Here is a 14,774-nt window from a genome sequence, read left to right as displayed (position 1 = left end):
AGAAAATACGCCATCCTGCAGCTAATAATTAACTGTCTAGCTGTTAGTTTAGTGACTTTTAGTAACAATAAAATTAACATATACTGTCGGCATCCATTTTTCTGCCCTGCATTTATGCAACAGAACTGTCTGATGTGATTTTAATCTAAAAAGAGGATTTTCATTTTACGTTTACCTAATAACTGAAGCATATCTAAAGCTACTGGGTACCTTCTTCTTATGTGTAGAAAGTGTTCTCGGTACCATTGAGTAATAAATGGCAATGTGTGTTTGGAAAGAATAAGAAAAAGTATACTCTAACCATAGGTATACTGAAATTAGGCTAAAATTTGGTGTTGGCATGCTTTACCCTCAATTTTTTTCTTTCCATAGAGTGTAACATTTCTTGCTTGTTTTCAGACTCCTAAGTCTGCTTTGGCCTGTCTGCCAAAGCCTTTATGGGTTCCACAACCATGTAACATTGAGGGAGAACCTCTTCTTGTGGCAGCCTTCTCAGTCAGATAGTCCTGGTTCGAGGCAGTAGACTTTTTCCTTTTAATTTACCCCTGTAAAAATGATCAGCTGTGATTTTTTTTTTTTTTTTTTTTCTTTTTTGATCAATTCCCAAAATTCTAAATCTTAAAGCTCAAGTGGCAGCTCATGTTTCAGGTCCTGTAGGAATAATGGTATGTAATGAGACCTTGAAGTATGTAGACTCTGACTTGCATTAATCTGAAAGTTTCAGGACCCAAGAACCTACTGATTTTGCTGAGTTACTGGTTTATTTTTAGACTTGAAAAGTATGTTATATTTTAAAGAAAAAGTTATTGCCACGTTTATTTCAGACCCAAGAGCCTGGGAAATATTAAGGTCCCAGACAAATCCTGTGCATGTTAGCCTACCTGTTTAGATGTGCAATATTTAATGAATTTAGGTTGCGTTTTCCTTCACAGAGTCGAATATGAACTTTAGTTTTAATTTGAAAAAACATTCAGTCACATACTCAATAAAAGTCTGTTTCATTAGGAAAATTAAATCCCCTAATGCTTCTTCAGTGGGTGGATTTCAAGCTATTCAGTCTCTTGGGGCTGTCAGCTATGTATTTGATGCCCTATGCTAGAAGTGGGCCTGTTGCCTCCTTTTGCAGCTTTGCCAGTGGGTAGTGGTATTTCAAAAACAGATTGCCATTATGTCTGGTCCTACATACACGCTAGAAATATGTTCATTCCCCTCACGCTTGCGAGCCCCCTGCCTGCCTTACTTAGTCTTCTCCACAAGTGCTTAGTGATGCCTCTAACCTCATATAGTATGCAGAAATGTTTGTTGTAATCAGTATTTACTATAATTTCAAACTGCAAGGTGCCTAAACCTTTCTCCTTAACCAGATCTGTGTGGGGAGCGGTACCTGCCAAATACTTTCTTATACTCCTGTTAATGGGGGCCTCCAGATAGACTAGTATTGTGTGTTCTTGTCCTAGTCTTTGCTGGTTTGCAGTATTAAACTTCATGCAGCTGTACGAGGAACTTTCTGAATGATGCGTTTTAGCTACCCCTGATCAAGACAAAAACACCCCTGTGAGTGAGTTTTCCTTTTGATAGGTCGAAGGACCCTTGCTGTTATCACAAAGCTGGATCTCATGGATGCTGGCACTGATGCTATGGATGTTCTTATGGGAAGAGTGATTCCAGTCAAACTTGGCATCATTGGAGTAGTGAACAGGTCTGTCTGAGCACATTGATACTATTCTTAAAATGGTGTTAATATGAAGTAATGCTTTCAGCTTTTTAACCATTAATATGATCTGAAGAGTACGGTGACTTGATGTTGAAATAAACTTCTGAATAAGCAAGTGAGAAGCTTGTTGCTCACTCTTCAAAAGTTTGCTGCTCTTCCACTCAACCGACTGCTAATTTAGAAAGGAGTAGGGATGTTTCTTCTAAAAGAACTGTAGTGTCACTTCTTTCTGCTGTTGTTTTCTAGCTTGAGGGGTGCTCCTGATCAGCTGTTCACATTAGCATTGATCCAGTACAGATCTTGTATAAGTTCATGATAATCTACTGCTGACTACATATGGCTGTCGTAATGTTCACTTAACTTATTGAGTATTAGCTAGGTCAAATCTAATGCAGTTTTGATAAAAGCTTTGCTTAGTCTATGTACAGCTGTTACACATACTAATTAGTTGACTATGCTGCATAGAACAAATAAAACCCTTTATTGTGTAAGGAAGATGAGTTATGTGTGTAAAGCAAAAACCAGCTGTTCAGATGTCCTGTCCAGAAAAACAAAACTGTAAATTATTTTTACTTTTCATCTATTAACTAGCATGTAACTCTGCCTTTTAACTTCAGGAGTCAGTTGGATATTAACAATAAGAAGAGTGTAGCTGATTCCATTCGTGATGAGTATGGTTTTCTGCAAAAGAAGTATCCTTCCCTAGCCAATCGAAATGGAACCAAGTATCTTGCTAGAACACTGAACAGGTATTACGTATTATGTAAAAGAAAATAAATGTGTGCTTTAAAGATAATTTAAGATATAAATTGGTGTGAGAAATATGCGTAAACATTTATTTTTACCTTTCCTTTCTCTTTTGGTGTTGTACAGTGATACATTAAGGAAAACTCTGTTTGGTTCCAAATTCAGTTTCTGAATTTACTGTAATTGTCCTGAGTTAATGTTTTCCTTTGGTAATTATTTTCTGTCTCTTCTCTGTTTTGATGGAGATGATAAAGCTGCAACTTCTCTTCTCTTTTCATGAGGGACTATTTTCTGTTTTTAGACTACTGATGCATCATATCAGGGATTGCTTGCCAGAACTGAAAACCAGAATCAATGTTTTAGCTGCTCAGTACCAGTCTCTACTAAACAGCTATGGGGAACCTGTTGAGGACAAAAGTGCCACTTTATTGCAGCTTATTACCAAATTTGCCACAGAATATTGTAACACTATTGAAGGAACAGCAAAATACATAGAGACTTCGGAGCTGTAAGTACCAAATGTTTTTTTAGAATATTGACTGAGCAGTTAAATTGACACAGTGGCTCTTGCTGGCTTTCATTGGCAATAGTACTACACTAGAGCACAACATACTCAAAAATGTTTGAATCCAAGTAACTGTAAAAAAAAAACATTTGCAGTGAGAGCTTTTCTCGTTTGATACTTCAGTTGTTATTTTATTCTTTCAGATGTGGTGGAGCCAGAATCTGTTACATTTTTCATGAGACCTTTGGAAGAACTTTAGAATCTGTTGACCCACTGGGTGGCCTTAACACAATTGATATTCTGACTGCCATTAGAAATGCTACTGTGAGTGTTCTGTATGTCTAAGTGTCGTTACTATGTATCAGATTAGAAGATAAAGTTCCAACAAATTTTTGCTCCTTCAGTCCTGTGAATTAATGATCTCGGCTGAATGAGTCAATATGAAGAAGCTGAATCTTTTTTTTTAGTATTTTAAGGGAAAGAGTACAATATCCACATTTTCAGCCATGGAATGAGTTTCAGGTGAATGCTTACCTCTCATTACTATTATTTACAGGCTGAAATAAAGTTCAGGCTCAACTTTGGCAACCCTGTGCTGAAGCTATTAGGAATTACAGAAATGGTGATGGAAGATTACCTCTGCATTTATTTTGCATTAAGCACTTCTGTTAGCCATGAAGGCTCAGGCTGAGATGTATGGGCTAGGGCACATTCAGATGTTTTAATTCTGTATAAGGGACACAACTCATCAGTGGTTCAGTGTTTACATGACAGATTTGGTTGTGAATATGGGAATTGGTGTTGCTAAGATTAACAGATTAAGTTCACTTTTAAATTTTGCAGTATATAGAATGTTCACTCCTTACAGCTTGACTTTGCATGTCAAACATGTAAGTCTGCTTTTGTACTGTGTTCTGTTGGGTGTGGACAGACAGTCAGGTTTCTGCATGGTCAATAATTGCTCAAACTTGGAGTGCATTAGGTACGCTGCAGCAATGATCTGTGTGCATGCTCTTATCCTTCTGTAAATGTAAAATGTAAAACAGCATTTAGTAACAGGAGAGATGTCTTGGTTTTATGTGACATCACATCTTTGTGTTTCTAAAGCTCATTTAATGGGGAAGAAAAAAAAAAGGAAATTTCAGGTAAAAAATGTTTTCTGTGTAGCTAAGCATTGGTCTTAATTTCATTTATGACCATAACCCCAAACACTGTAAATCAGTGGTACTGTATTATGATTATACTTAGCAGAAAACCCACCTACCTTGCAGTAAGAATTGTATGCCCAGGACTGTCAGATAAATAGTGGTAACTGTTCTCTTTGGAGTTAGGAAGAAAATGTCTTTGCCTTTATAGTAAATTTTATTTAAACTTGGATCCACAAATGTGAAAAGAATTGTTCATAGTTGTAAGTCTAGAATGACATTATTAGGCAGAAACCTTCAAGATTCTATAAGAATGGTGGTTAATCATTATTTAACACAGTTTTTCTTAAAGGTAATAACTTTATATTTTATAGCTTTTATATTGAAATATTCTTGTAACGTATTTTACTCTTAAGACCTGTTCTGAGCGTCCTTTTGGGTAGAAGCACTGTGACCTGATTTATTCTGGGCTTTATCAGATACTAATTCTTAGAAATGCATATTGTTTTAATACACAGTTTAGCAACTCTTTCCCTCCTTTTGAACTAGGGTCCCCGTCCTGCCTTGTTTGTTCCTGAAGTTTCGTTTGAATTGCTGGTAAAAAGACAAATCAAACGTTTAGAAGAACCCAGCTTGCGCTGTGTGGAGCTGGTTCATGAAGAAATGCAGAGGATTATCCAGCATTGTAGTAATTACAGTACACAGGTAAAAATGCATGATTTAGAATTATGTTTGTAATTATTTGCCTCCTGCTGCCTCCCCCCCCCCCCCCCAAAAAAAAAAAAAAGAATCTGGAAGTCTCATCAGTAAATTTTTGTTTTGTTTTTAGGAATTATTGAGGTTTCCTAAATTGCACGATGCCATAGTTGAAGTAGTAACCTGTCTTCTACGCAGAAGACTTCCTGTCACAAACGAAATGGTAATTTTTCTTCTACTATAATTTTGCTGGAAAAAGTGTGTGTTTTTTCTGGAGTCTCTCTTGATGCTTCTGTTTGCTCTGTAATGTCAGGAATGCAAATTATTAAAGGAAACTTAACTTTTATTTGTTAAATAGCTAGGTATTTAATATCTACACAGCTTGAAAAATCTTCTATATTAAAAGATAGCTCCATAAAACTCAAAGGGCTGGGGGAACCCTCTTCAGCTTATTGTCCCCTATATTTCAATTTCCCAAGAACAATTTTACTAAAACTTGGATTTAATATCTTCTAGTCTTTCTGATATAGGTACATTTCCCTCCCTTATAACAGAAGCTCTGCATTTACTGTAGAGTTAGGGATGCAGTGATGAAAATTATAGTCCTTACTCTGTTTGTTTCAAAGATAAAATCAACCTAAAATGTTGATTTTGCTTGTTATGCCCTTTAGATAGTGAGAACCAAAAATTCAACTTCTAGCTTTGAATAAATATGTTTTAATAGAATAGAAAAGTCTGCTTTGGGTTGCTTATTGTGGTCGAAACTGTTTCAGTTACTAATTGCGTATGTTTGATGTGAAAAGCAAAAATTGTTTTCTATTCTTGTTCTGCCCCATACTGAGCCATCTGTCACTGGTTCAAATGTTGTATGTGGCTTGTGGCTGAAGGTTGACTATATAGCTCACTATATGTCTTACAAAACTCAGTAATGTAATGATTGTTTATTTATTGCTGGGGAGGGATTATCTTGATGAAGCTAACAAATTCAACTGATGTTGACATCCAAAACAGATGAAAGTTTGAAGGTATTGCAATGAATGAATGAATTCCTTCTTGCCTTCTGGATCAGAACTTTCATGTCTTTGGGGCAGTAAGAACGGTCTTTTGCTATGGACAGTTAGACTACGCTTTCTAGCATTGTAGGTTATTGCTTTTCACTAGCATTAGATTCACTCACTGAATTTTTGAACTGTGAATGATATTGCATTGCAGGTTCATAATCTAGTGGCCATTGAGTTAGCTTATATCAATACCAAACATCCAGACTTTGCTGATGCCTGTGGTTTAATGAATAACAACATAGAGGTAAGGAAATACATTCTCTTATGAAGTCTTGTTACTCCTTTAAGCAAGGTCTTAAATGATGGGTAAAAGAAAAAATGATTCAATTCCTTTCACTGACACTCAATTCTACATTTTGAAATATAAAAATGTGATATATTACAAATATGGTGTATGTTCTTGAGATCTGTTGATATGTTAGATTTATATTGCATATCTCATTCAGGAACAGTGGTTGATATTTCACTGAAAACAATTCTGCCTGTATTTCTGTCTGGAAAATAAGACAGGCACCTAATTGAGTATTGGCTATTAAATTAAGTTTTGGAAGAGAAACTTTAAATAGTCGTCAAATACTCTGCAACGTTGAAGTAACTGCATTTTGTCTCCAACAGAATGTATCGATAGCTATAATGTTACTCATTCATGAAAGGATAATACAAGTATTATTTCCTCTATTCAGGTTCTAATTTCTGTTTCCTGTCGGCATTGTTCTTGAATCTCTGTGTTACCACGCTTAGTCTGCCTAAGACAATTTTCTCCATCAGTCTCCCATATTCCTTTTACAATTTCAGTAGACTTTCTGTTTTTCAAGCCTAGCTTTGATTAGTAATACTTGTTGCTGTTATCATACTACAGGAGCAGTTGTTCTACCACTGATTTTGTTGCAGTGCTTCATCCATCGGGCTAAGAGCTAGCTACTGTTCATGTGTTCCCTTCCTTATCCAACACATTCTGTCATAGTAGTGTTCTCTTTTTTAAAAAAAAAAAAAAGCTTATGTTACCGTTTCTGTTCTAACCTTTTACTTTCTTTTATACTTAAATTTTGTATTGACTGGCTATGCAATTGAGTTTGCCTTGGTAGACTGCTCTTGAGTGTACTTCAGAAACAGCTGTGCAAACTTCTGTGAGTACAAAAATTAGGACTTTGTGAAGTTGAACGTAGGAGATTATTGGATTATCATGTGTTACTTGAACTAGTTCTTTCCCAACATTTTCCTGAACAGGACATTGAAATTTTTGAAGAAGCAAAGCACGTAAAACATCTTATCCTTTTTCAGTGGACAATCAGTTCTTAATTTCAAGAAAAATCAGATCTTTGTCCTGATTGCTTCAAACTCTGTTTTGCTGTAAAGTGAATGCTGCCACCTCCTTCCTTTTGGGCTAATTATAGTTAACCCTGCTGTCCACAGAATCAAATCCTTTCAGGTTACTTCAAATATTTAAAGCTTAATGAGGGCTGTAGGGTATCTATGCTGATCTAAACTGGGTAGCTTCGATCTTGTTTTTTAAAGGTTCTGGTTTTGATTATGGACTGTGCTACAAAAGTTTTTATATTGAGAATTTACTTTTGATTAGGTAATCAGAGTAGTTTTATCCAAATAATAGAGGTTTTCAATGGATCATAGTATGACTAGGTAACACTGGATGAGATGAAATTACTAGTGTTTGTCTCTGAAATGTAAGTCAGCTGTAAAATATGAATCTTGCATATGTGTTGATACAGAGTAATACATAATTGAGGTCTTACTGGATTGTTTTTAAAGGAACAAAGGCGTAACAGGTTAGCCCGGGAATTGCCTTCTGCTGTGCCACGAGACAAGGTAAAGTAAATGTTGATTTTTATTTTTTCATTCATTTAAAATTTAATGCATTCTCCTTTTTGATCCAATCTAAAATTGGAAACTTTGATACGCTGCCCTAGTAACAGTCTTGGGAGCTTCCAGGTATTGACTTTTTTCTTTCAGTTTCATAAGACAGAAGTGGAATGTTACTTTCTTCTTCCAAAGATGCAGTTTTTGGCATGTTTTAAATCTGGGATTTCTGAGGACTTGCCTATAAATTTACATTAATACTACACTTATTACCTGAGTGTCACCTGAGGTAAGGCTTGAAATGCCTGGAGATGTTAAAAGACAGATTCAGAACTTGCGTGCTTGAATTTATGGCTGAGACGCACTGATTTCAAAAGATACATTATTGAAAATATTCAGTGTGCCAACATAGTGACTTGGTTGTTTGGGTTTTTTTAATTCACTCTTAATACTGCAATTTATTGCAGTCTTGCTTTCTTTGGGAGAAGATGGGAGAGATGATGTTTTGAGTTGATTATCATAATCCAGTCGTGTATTCTGTCTCTGGAGCTCACTTAGTTTTACCAGGTTTTAGGATTAGTTCAATGAGAAGTACGTATGTGGGTGAAAGAATCAACTGCCATGGAAAACATTGCCTGGCTGTAATGGTCTGACAATCAGCTGGAATTTTAGACAGTTATGTATTTAATATTACATGAAGTATTTAGCATCCAAATATACAGAATATAGTTTAAGCTCATCAGAATGTAACAAGAGTTACTACAGCTGATAGAAATCAGTTCATCAAGTTTGTTAGCTTAAAAAGTGAGACAAAGTCCCAGAATGGATCTAATATGACTGCCTTTATCAGGAGAAGCCAGCTGATATATGAACTGGGAATTTAAGGTAGCTATCTAGAGATTGCTTTCAGTGCTGTTTGATCCTTCTGTTTATTGATTGTATTTATTTCATCAGTGTAGGAGCTGAAATCAAATTGAAGATCAGATAAGCCAGAAGTCTCTTAGTTATCTTGGAGATTTTTATTTTTTTTTGCTTATATTACTGTGTTGCTTGCAAATTCAAAATATTTTCTTTTGTGGATTTTTAAAAATGCTAGTAGGTAAAAGTGTATGAAATTTGCTAGGTAGATTTGGTGGTCTTCAGTTGAAATTTTTTTCCCCCTTCTCCCTGCATTTTTTACCTTCTTCAGTCTACTAAAGCTCCAGGTGCATTGACACCTGCTTCCCAGGAGACTGTTACTGCTGCTTCTGCTGAGGCTGATGGCAAGGTCTGTCTTGATTTTTCCTATAAGCACTGCATGCACGTTTCTGTTGTGGTGCACCACAGATAGTATGGAAAGCAGTTTGTATTTAGTGCTCTGTCACTGACACAGTACGCCCTACAGAGTATAGACTCTTTGGCATTACTGATTTTAGTATGTGCAGTGGCAGGTAAAGATGTGCCATTAGGTGGCAAAGTGACTGCTTTCTGTTCGAACTCTCGGTTGCAATATATTGTGGTGCAAGTATGCAGCATAATTTACCTCAAACCATAGTCAGTAGATTGTTTGGTGCAACAGTGTTGTAATCAAAAGTGTTCAGCATGGTTGTTAAACTGCATGTTTTTAATGTGTTGACAGTTAAAGAAGGAGGACAGAAGATAAGCTAAAAATGTGAGTTTCCTGCTTCCTGCAGGGAATTGTTACAGGCTTTGTTCAAACAACCTCCTTTTGTTGTTCCACATAATCGTTCAATCCCTGGTTTACTTATATTTGTGTAATGTGTTCTGCAGTGGTTTTTTAAACTTTAGGTGTGCTGTCTCTCGTGTTAAAATAACAGCTCATTACTGTAAAGACTTTTTTGCTAATTGCTTTCACTTGGAGTCAGAAAAGATGAGTAGTCACAAGTTTGTTTATTAGGAGTACCAAGAGGACTCAGCCTTTCTGCTTCATTGCATGTGCACATTCAGCTTCTAGTGCAAAGCTGCCATTTCTGCCCTGAACAAAGTAGTTAGTCAAAACCCAGTCAGCGATAGAATTTTAACTATTATTTTCATCAGAGTTGTAGAGGTTCTGATACCCTGCATCTACATCTACAATGAAATCAAGAGCTGCTGTGAGGATACTGTTGTGCCTTAAGAAGTTGCAGAAAGCTGCCAAATTTGGTTTGTGTTTCCCACAAACCCTGTCCTTTATTAGGTGGTACATATTTAACACTCTCTTGTGAAAGAATGTAGCTTTGTTTCTGAAACTACTTTGGAGATAGAGCAGGCTCCGCAGTAATACTAAATGAGAGTGGCATAGGGATTTTTGCCACTTTGGATAGCTATCTTGCAATGAGAAATAACGTAATGGAGCTTTCCTCATCGATGGCTCTCTCTTATTAGTAGAGGTTGATTTGAATCCTTATATTGTATTTTTTGTAACACCTCTGAACAGTTGTGCAATTATAAAATTTCCAATGTACACAGTTTAGCTTGGTTTCCTCCCGGTATGCAACTGTTGGTATTCTATCTGCCATGCTTTGTTTCTCACTTTTCTTTTTTAAAATCAAGATCAGCCTGTGGTGGATTAATTGTAAAAACAATAGATAAATTTAGCTTACTACTTCCTATAGCTGAAATGAGACATAAGTAGTAGTAGTTCAGAGCTTTGAATGACCTTGAATGTTTTTCAAATGGCAATAGATTTTAAAGCACAGTAGTAAATAGAATGGATACTAGGCTTATGGAAAGATATAGAAGAAAAACTACCACTGTTCCACACCAAAATAAACTTTTTTTTCTAATACTAATTTGACATGTGGTGGATACCATCTACTAATATTTCTTTTGTCCGGTGATTCCTAATGTTTAAGAGTTGGGTGTTATATCCTTTTCTTCAGGAGATCAGTGAGTCATTCTTTGTCTGGAACTTCCCAGAAACTGATCTTCACTTCCAAAGGATGGAGATTTTTGTTTTGTTTTGATTTGGTACCAAAAAAGCCTCCTGTAAATTGAGATCTGGCAGCACAAATACATTCATAGCTTTGGTACCCGGAAACACAAAGGTGCATATTTTTTAGCTGTTACTGTAAGAAACTTCAGTTTATATTTAAATAAAATACCAAAGAATTTGAGTCTTCCAAGAGCTGTGGTGATCTTCAAAACATACTTTCATAATGATCCTGATGGTATAGATTGTATTGCTCCAAGGATGTATGGTAAAAGTGGTAAAAGCCAAATGATTTAAGAAGACCGTTCCATATTTCAGAATTGATTTTTAGACCCTTCAAATGCTGGTGAGGTTCTCTGAGGCGTTTTCATACCATTATGAGGAAGAATGAGTTTTAAAAGGTTTCTTTTTATTGGTATTGTGTGTCAGCTGTAAGCAGCAAAGGAAGAACAAAGGTGGGGAATGAAGAATAGAATGAAAGGAATATACCTATGAAAATCTTATTTTTAGTGAGTCTTACCTATAGCTCAGTCATAGCACATTTGATGAGACACTGCTTTGCAGTGCCCAGTTCTAACTCTTCAATGTTTCTTTATTGTGCTGTTTGTGCAGGCTGCTACTGGAGCTGGAGATGTGTCTCAGGAGCCTGGAACAGGCAACTGGAGAGGAATGCTGAAAACCTCAAAAGCGGAAGAGGTATCAACAGAGGAGAAATCCAAGCCAGCTGCAGCCCTACCTGCTAGTCCTCAAAAAGGACATGCTGTAAACCTATTAGATGTGGTGAGTCATGAATACCTCCGGTTTGTAGTTCAGGCTCAGGAAAGAACACATCTGAATTCCAGAACTTGTAACTTCACTATTAATATGTGATATCTTTCTAAATGTTTATCGCAGTAGGGACAGGGAGCTCTAGTCAGTCTCTTCTCCTTTCCTGCACGCCGAATCCTTCATTTTCACCCCCTTCCAGTTTCAGCCTATGATTTGGGATAACTGGCTTCCTTTCACAAATTCCTGTGTAAGTGAACTCCTTATCTAGATCACTGTTTCTACAGAAACAAATCTCAGCTGATGTCTCAAGTCAAACGCCTCCTCTTTTTTGCTGAAGTTAGCATTTTTATATTAGACGAAGAGAATTATTAAAACCAAAACCCACTGAAGTTAAAAAGAGATGGAGATCCCATAGTGTTTGGAGAGCTTAGTTCCTTTAGTGAACTTTTATAAAAAATGTGGTAGTAGTGCCCTCAGACCTTTGTTTCACAGATCTGGATTTTGACATGTCTCTATTTCTGAAGAATTAAGGTTTGTTGCAAGACAGGTTACACCTATCAAACTATCAGATTAAAAGAGCAATAGTTTATTTTAGACTCCACAGTTTGAGTAAACTGAGGCTTTCATTTTGTTTTTACATAGCCTGTACCTGTTGCACGCAAACTTTCTGCCCGTGAGCAACGAGATTGTGAAGTGATTGAACGACTTATCAAGTCTTACTTCCTTATTGTCAGAAAGAACATTCAGGACAGGTAAAACAAAACTTCCTAGAAATGTTTAAGCCATACAAATGTTGTGGTATCTCATGAGTCATGTATATAATCTTGTTATTTTATCAGGTTCTTATGTTTATAAACAGAAAATATGATTATTTTTTTTTTTAGAAGGGGAAGCAGCAGCAAAACTTGAACCTTCACAAAATTAAGAAGCCTGAAGAAGCACTTATTTTCTCTAATGGTTCAATTTCTGTATTATATTGAGTAAAAGGTTTAATTATTTAGGAGATGCCTGCTTTTCTGGAGGATACTGCAATTCAGATGGATGACTTCCAGCAAATAACTGGAATGAACTTTAGGTGCTGTGTAGTTCTGACAGAACTTAGCTTTGCCATCCTATTATTTCAAATGGGGAGGTCAAATAGGAACTACTGCAGCTGAATTTTCTAGTACTTAGCTATAAGGATGGAAATAGCATAAAAGTGATGTTTCTGCTGTATGCAACTTTGTAAAATGCCTTTACCATTTTGCTTTAAAATTGTCATACTTTTTGCTAATGAAGAATGATGTAAAATTTTGTGGGATATATGGGAATTTGGAAACCAGATTTTAGAGCAGATTACTGAGGTCATAGCAGTTCTATTATATCCAGTAAACTAATATAGTCCTCAATATAATTTTTAGTATTTCATGGCAGTGAATAGCTTTGTTTACCTTATTTTTACTGATATGTTAGTACTAGTAGTGTTACCTCCTTGCATACACTAAAGAAACCCTTCATATTCTTTGCAGTGAATATGCATACATAACAAAAAAAAAAAAGGCGCTATCTCAAGCAGCATAGATTTGATGTATTAGGGCATCCTCACCTAATTCAGAAATATTTATAGGAAGTACCTCTCAAAGATGGTACTCATCCATCCCGTATCATACTTGTTGGAACTAATTCATGCTCTTACTTGAATGGTTTGGATGGTATCTGTACCCACACAGCTTCGAACCTGAGTTTTGGGTTGCTTTCACTCTTAGTCAGGTGACTTCCAAAATATTTTAGACTTCTTTCTTAAGCTCTTTTTCTGGTAGAACTTGCAATATATTGGCTTGAAAGGAGGATGTAAATTGAATTAATTGAGTATTAATAGATCTATATGGTCTTATCATGATTTCCCAGAAGTCTTCCCACAACTGACTAGTAAAGACCCATAAAGCAGCAGAATGTAGTGAGAAAATTCCCAGTGAAACTTGGGAGTATGATTTCAAAAGCTCAGATGTTTTGATGGATCTTGGTTAATTTGGGGTCTGGCTGTTTAGACTTGCATGATCCTTGTCAAGTTAATTCTGTGGTGACAATTGCACAACTGTGAGCAAAAATTCCTGATCTGCGCATGAAAATTATTTTGGTTTAGATCTAGGGCTATGGGCACATGGGAAGGGTGATGTGGTCACTACTTAATGATTTATATGGAGTCTATACATTGATTCCCAGTCCACTCTAGTTGCAAAATACTGCTGCTAAGAATACAGCAACAAGGTTGTCTAAACTAACTGTCCTGGTTTGAGGTAAAACAGAACCAATTTTGTTCAGTAACTTCGCTTCTTAGCTGGGCCTCTTCTAACAACTGAAATTAACTGCATATTGTGCAGACAGTGTTCACTCTCTCAGAGTGATAAGGCCAATTGTTTATAGCTGATGCCCAGGCATGGTAAGCAGAGAGGCTCCTGCTTACACTTATTGCCATAACAGCCAAGGCCAACCAACTTTGTTATTGGCCACGTTGGAGGGTCGGAAGCGGAAAAGCATAGTGGGGTCCCACCTGCAGGGAGGAGCGGACAGGACAGGTGACCCAAAACTGACCAACAGGGTATTCCATCCCATCTGCCTCATGCTCAGTATAAAAGCTGAGGGACCAAAGGGTCACGGGCTCTTCCTTCAATGGCCGACGTCTGAGGAGGACTCTCTCTGCCTGTGATCCCAATCCTGACTCCAGATCCGGAATCCAGTTCCCGTCCAGCCTGGGACTGCCCCAGTGCCAGCCGGTGACGTGATTGTCATCTCGGGAGCTTGATACGGTTTTGTATATATTTTTCATTATTTCTTTTTATTTTATTATTAATATTTCATTAAAGTAGTTTAGTTTCTTCTAAACTCTTAAGTCTCTTTTTCCTCCTCTGCCTCTCTCTTTGTAGAGGGGTAGAGGGGAGCATCTGTCGGTCCCGTCTGGGGTCCCTCGGGTCCCCAGTGGTGGATTTGGCCTAAACCACGACACTAACATATTTTATTTCTCAGTTGGGAACAACCGTCAGTATTTTTATTATCAGTTACTGTCACTCTGATGAAGTAATCTGAGGTGCACTAATTCTATTTTTGATCCTCTGTTTATATCCCCAGATTTTGGTACTGCGTTAGTACAATGATTTGATTTTGTCAATACTTATGTAAATATTTTACCCCGCTTTTTTAGAAGAGTACTGCTATACATATCCTAAGGCCCAAAGAACATCTGGTTCAGCTAGATTCAATACTTGGAATTTTTTTCAGGAAGCTTAGTGGCATGGAAATCAGAGCTAAGACAGTATGGTGTTTTTCAGGTGTTTTACCCTGACGTAGAGATGAAGAACTTTGCTGTACAGATTCTGTAGTGTCTTTCTGATGGATTGTTCTTGAATCTCATTGGTTGCTGCATGACTCCGTGCCA

The 14,774-nt window shown here is 36.8% G+C and overlaps 1 protein-coding gene across 2 annotated transcripts in view; it reads left to right on the top strand.

The window, feature by feature from the left end:
• The window catches only part of DNM1L (dynamin 1 like), a 41,491-nt gene that overhangs the window by 23,136 nt on the left and 3,581 nt on the right, over positions 1 to 14,774 (top strand). The window contains exons 7-17 of one of the 2 annotated variants that reach the window (XM_082479357.1): positions 1,579 to 1,699; positions 2,332 to 2,463; positions 2,763 to 2,969; positions 3,170 to 3,290; positions 4,661 to 4,816; positions 4,941 to 5,030; positions 6,020 to 6,112; positions 7,636 to 7,692; positions 8,873 to 8,950; positions 11,207 to 11,374; positions 12,005 to 12,114. In XM_082479357.1, coding sequence (XP_082335483.1) covers positions 1,579 to 1,699; positions 2,332 to 2,463; positions 2,763 to 2,969; positions 3,170 to 3,290; positions 4,661 to 4,816; positions 4,941 to 5,030; positions 6,020 to 6,112; positions 7,636 to 7,692; positions 8,873 to 8,950; positions 11,207 to 11,374; positions 12,005 to 12,114 — 1,333 coding nt within the window. The remainder of the gene's footprint in view (positions 1 to 1,578; positions 1,700 to 2,331; positions 2,464 to 2,762; positions 2,970 to 3,169; positions 3,291 to 4,660; positions 4,817 to 4,940; positions 5,031 to 6,019; positions 6,113 to 7,635; positions 7,693 to 8,872; positions 8,951 to 11,206; positions 11,375 to 12,004; positions 12,115 to 14,774) is intronic. The other variant, XM_082479358.1, reaches the window with a different exon arrangement.

Source organism: Vanellus vanellus (assembly GCF_965231255.1).
Source record: "Vanellus vanellus genome assembly, chromosome: 1".
Taxonomy (NCBI): domain Eukaryota; kingdom Metazoa; phylum Chordata; class Aves; order Charadriiformes; family Charadriidae; genus Vanellus; species Vanellus vanellus.
Note: the sequence above shows the minus strand (reverse complement) of the source record. Positions and strands in the feature narration are given on the sequence as shown.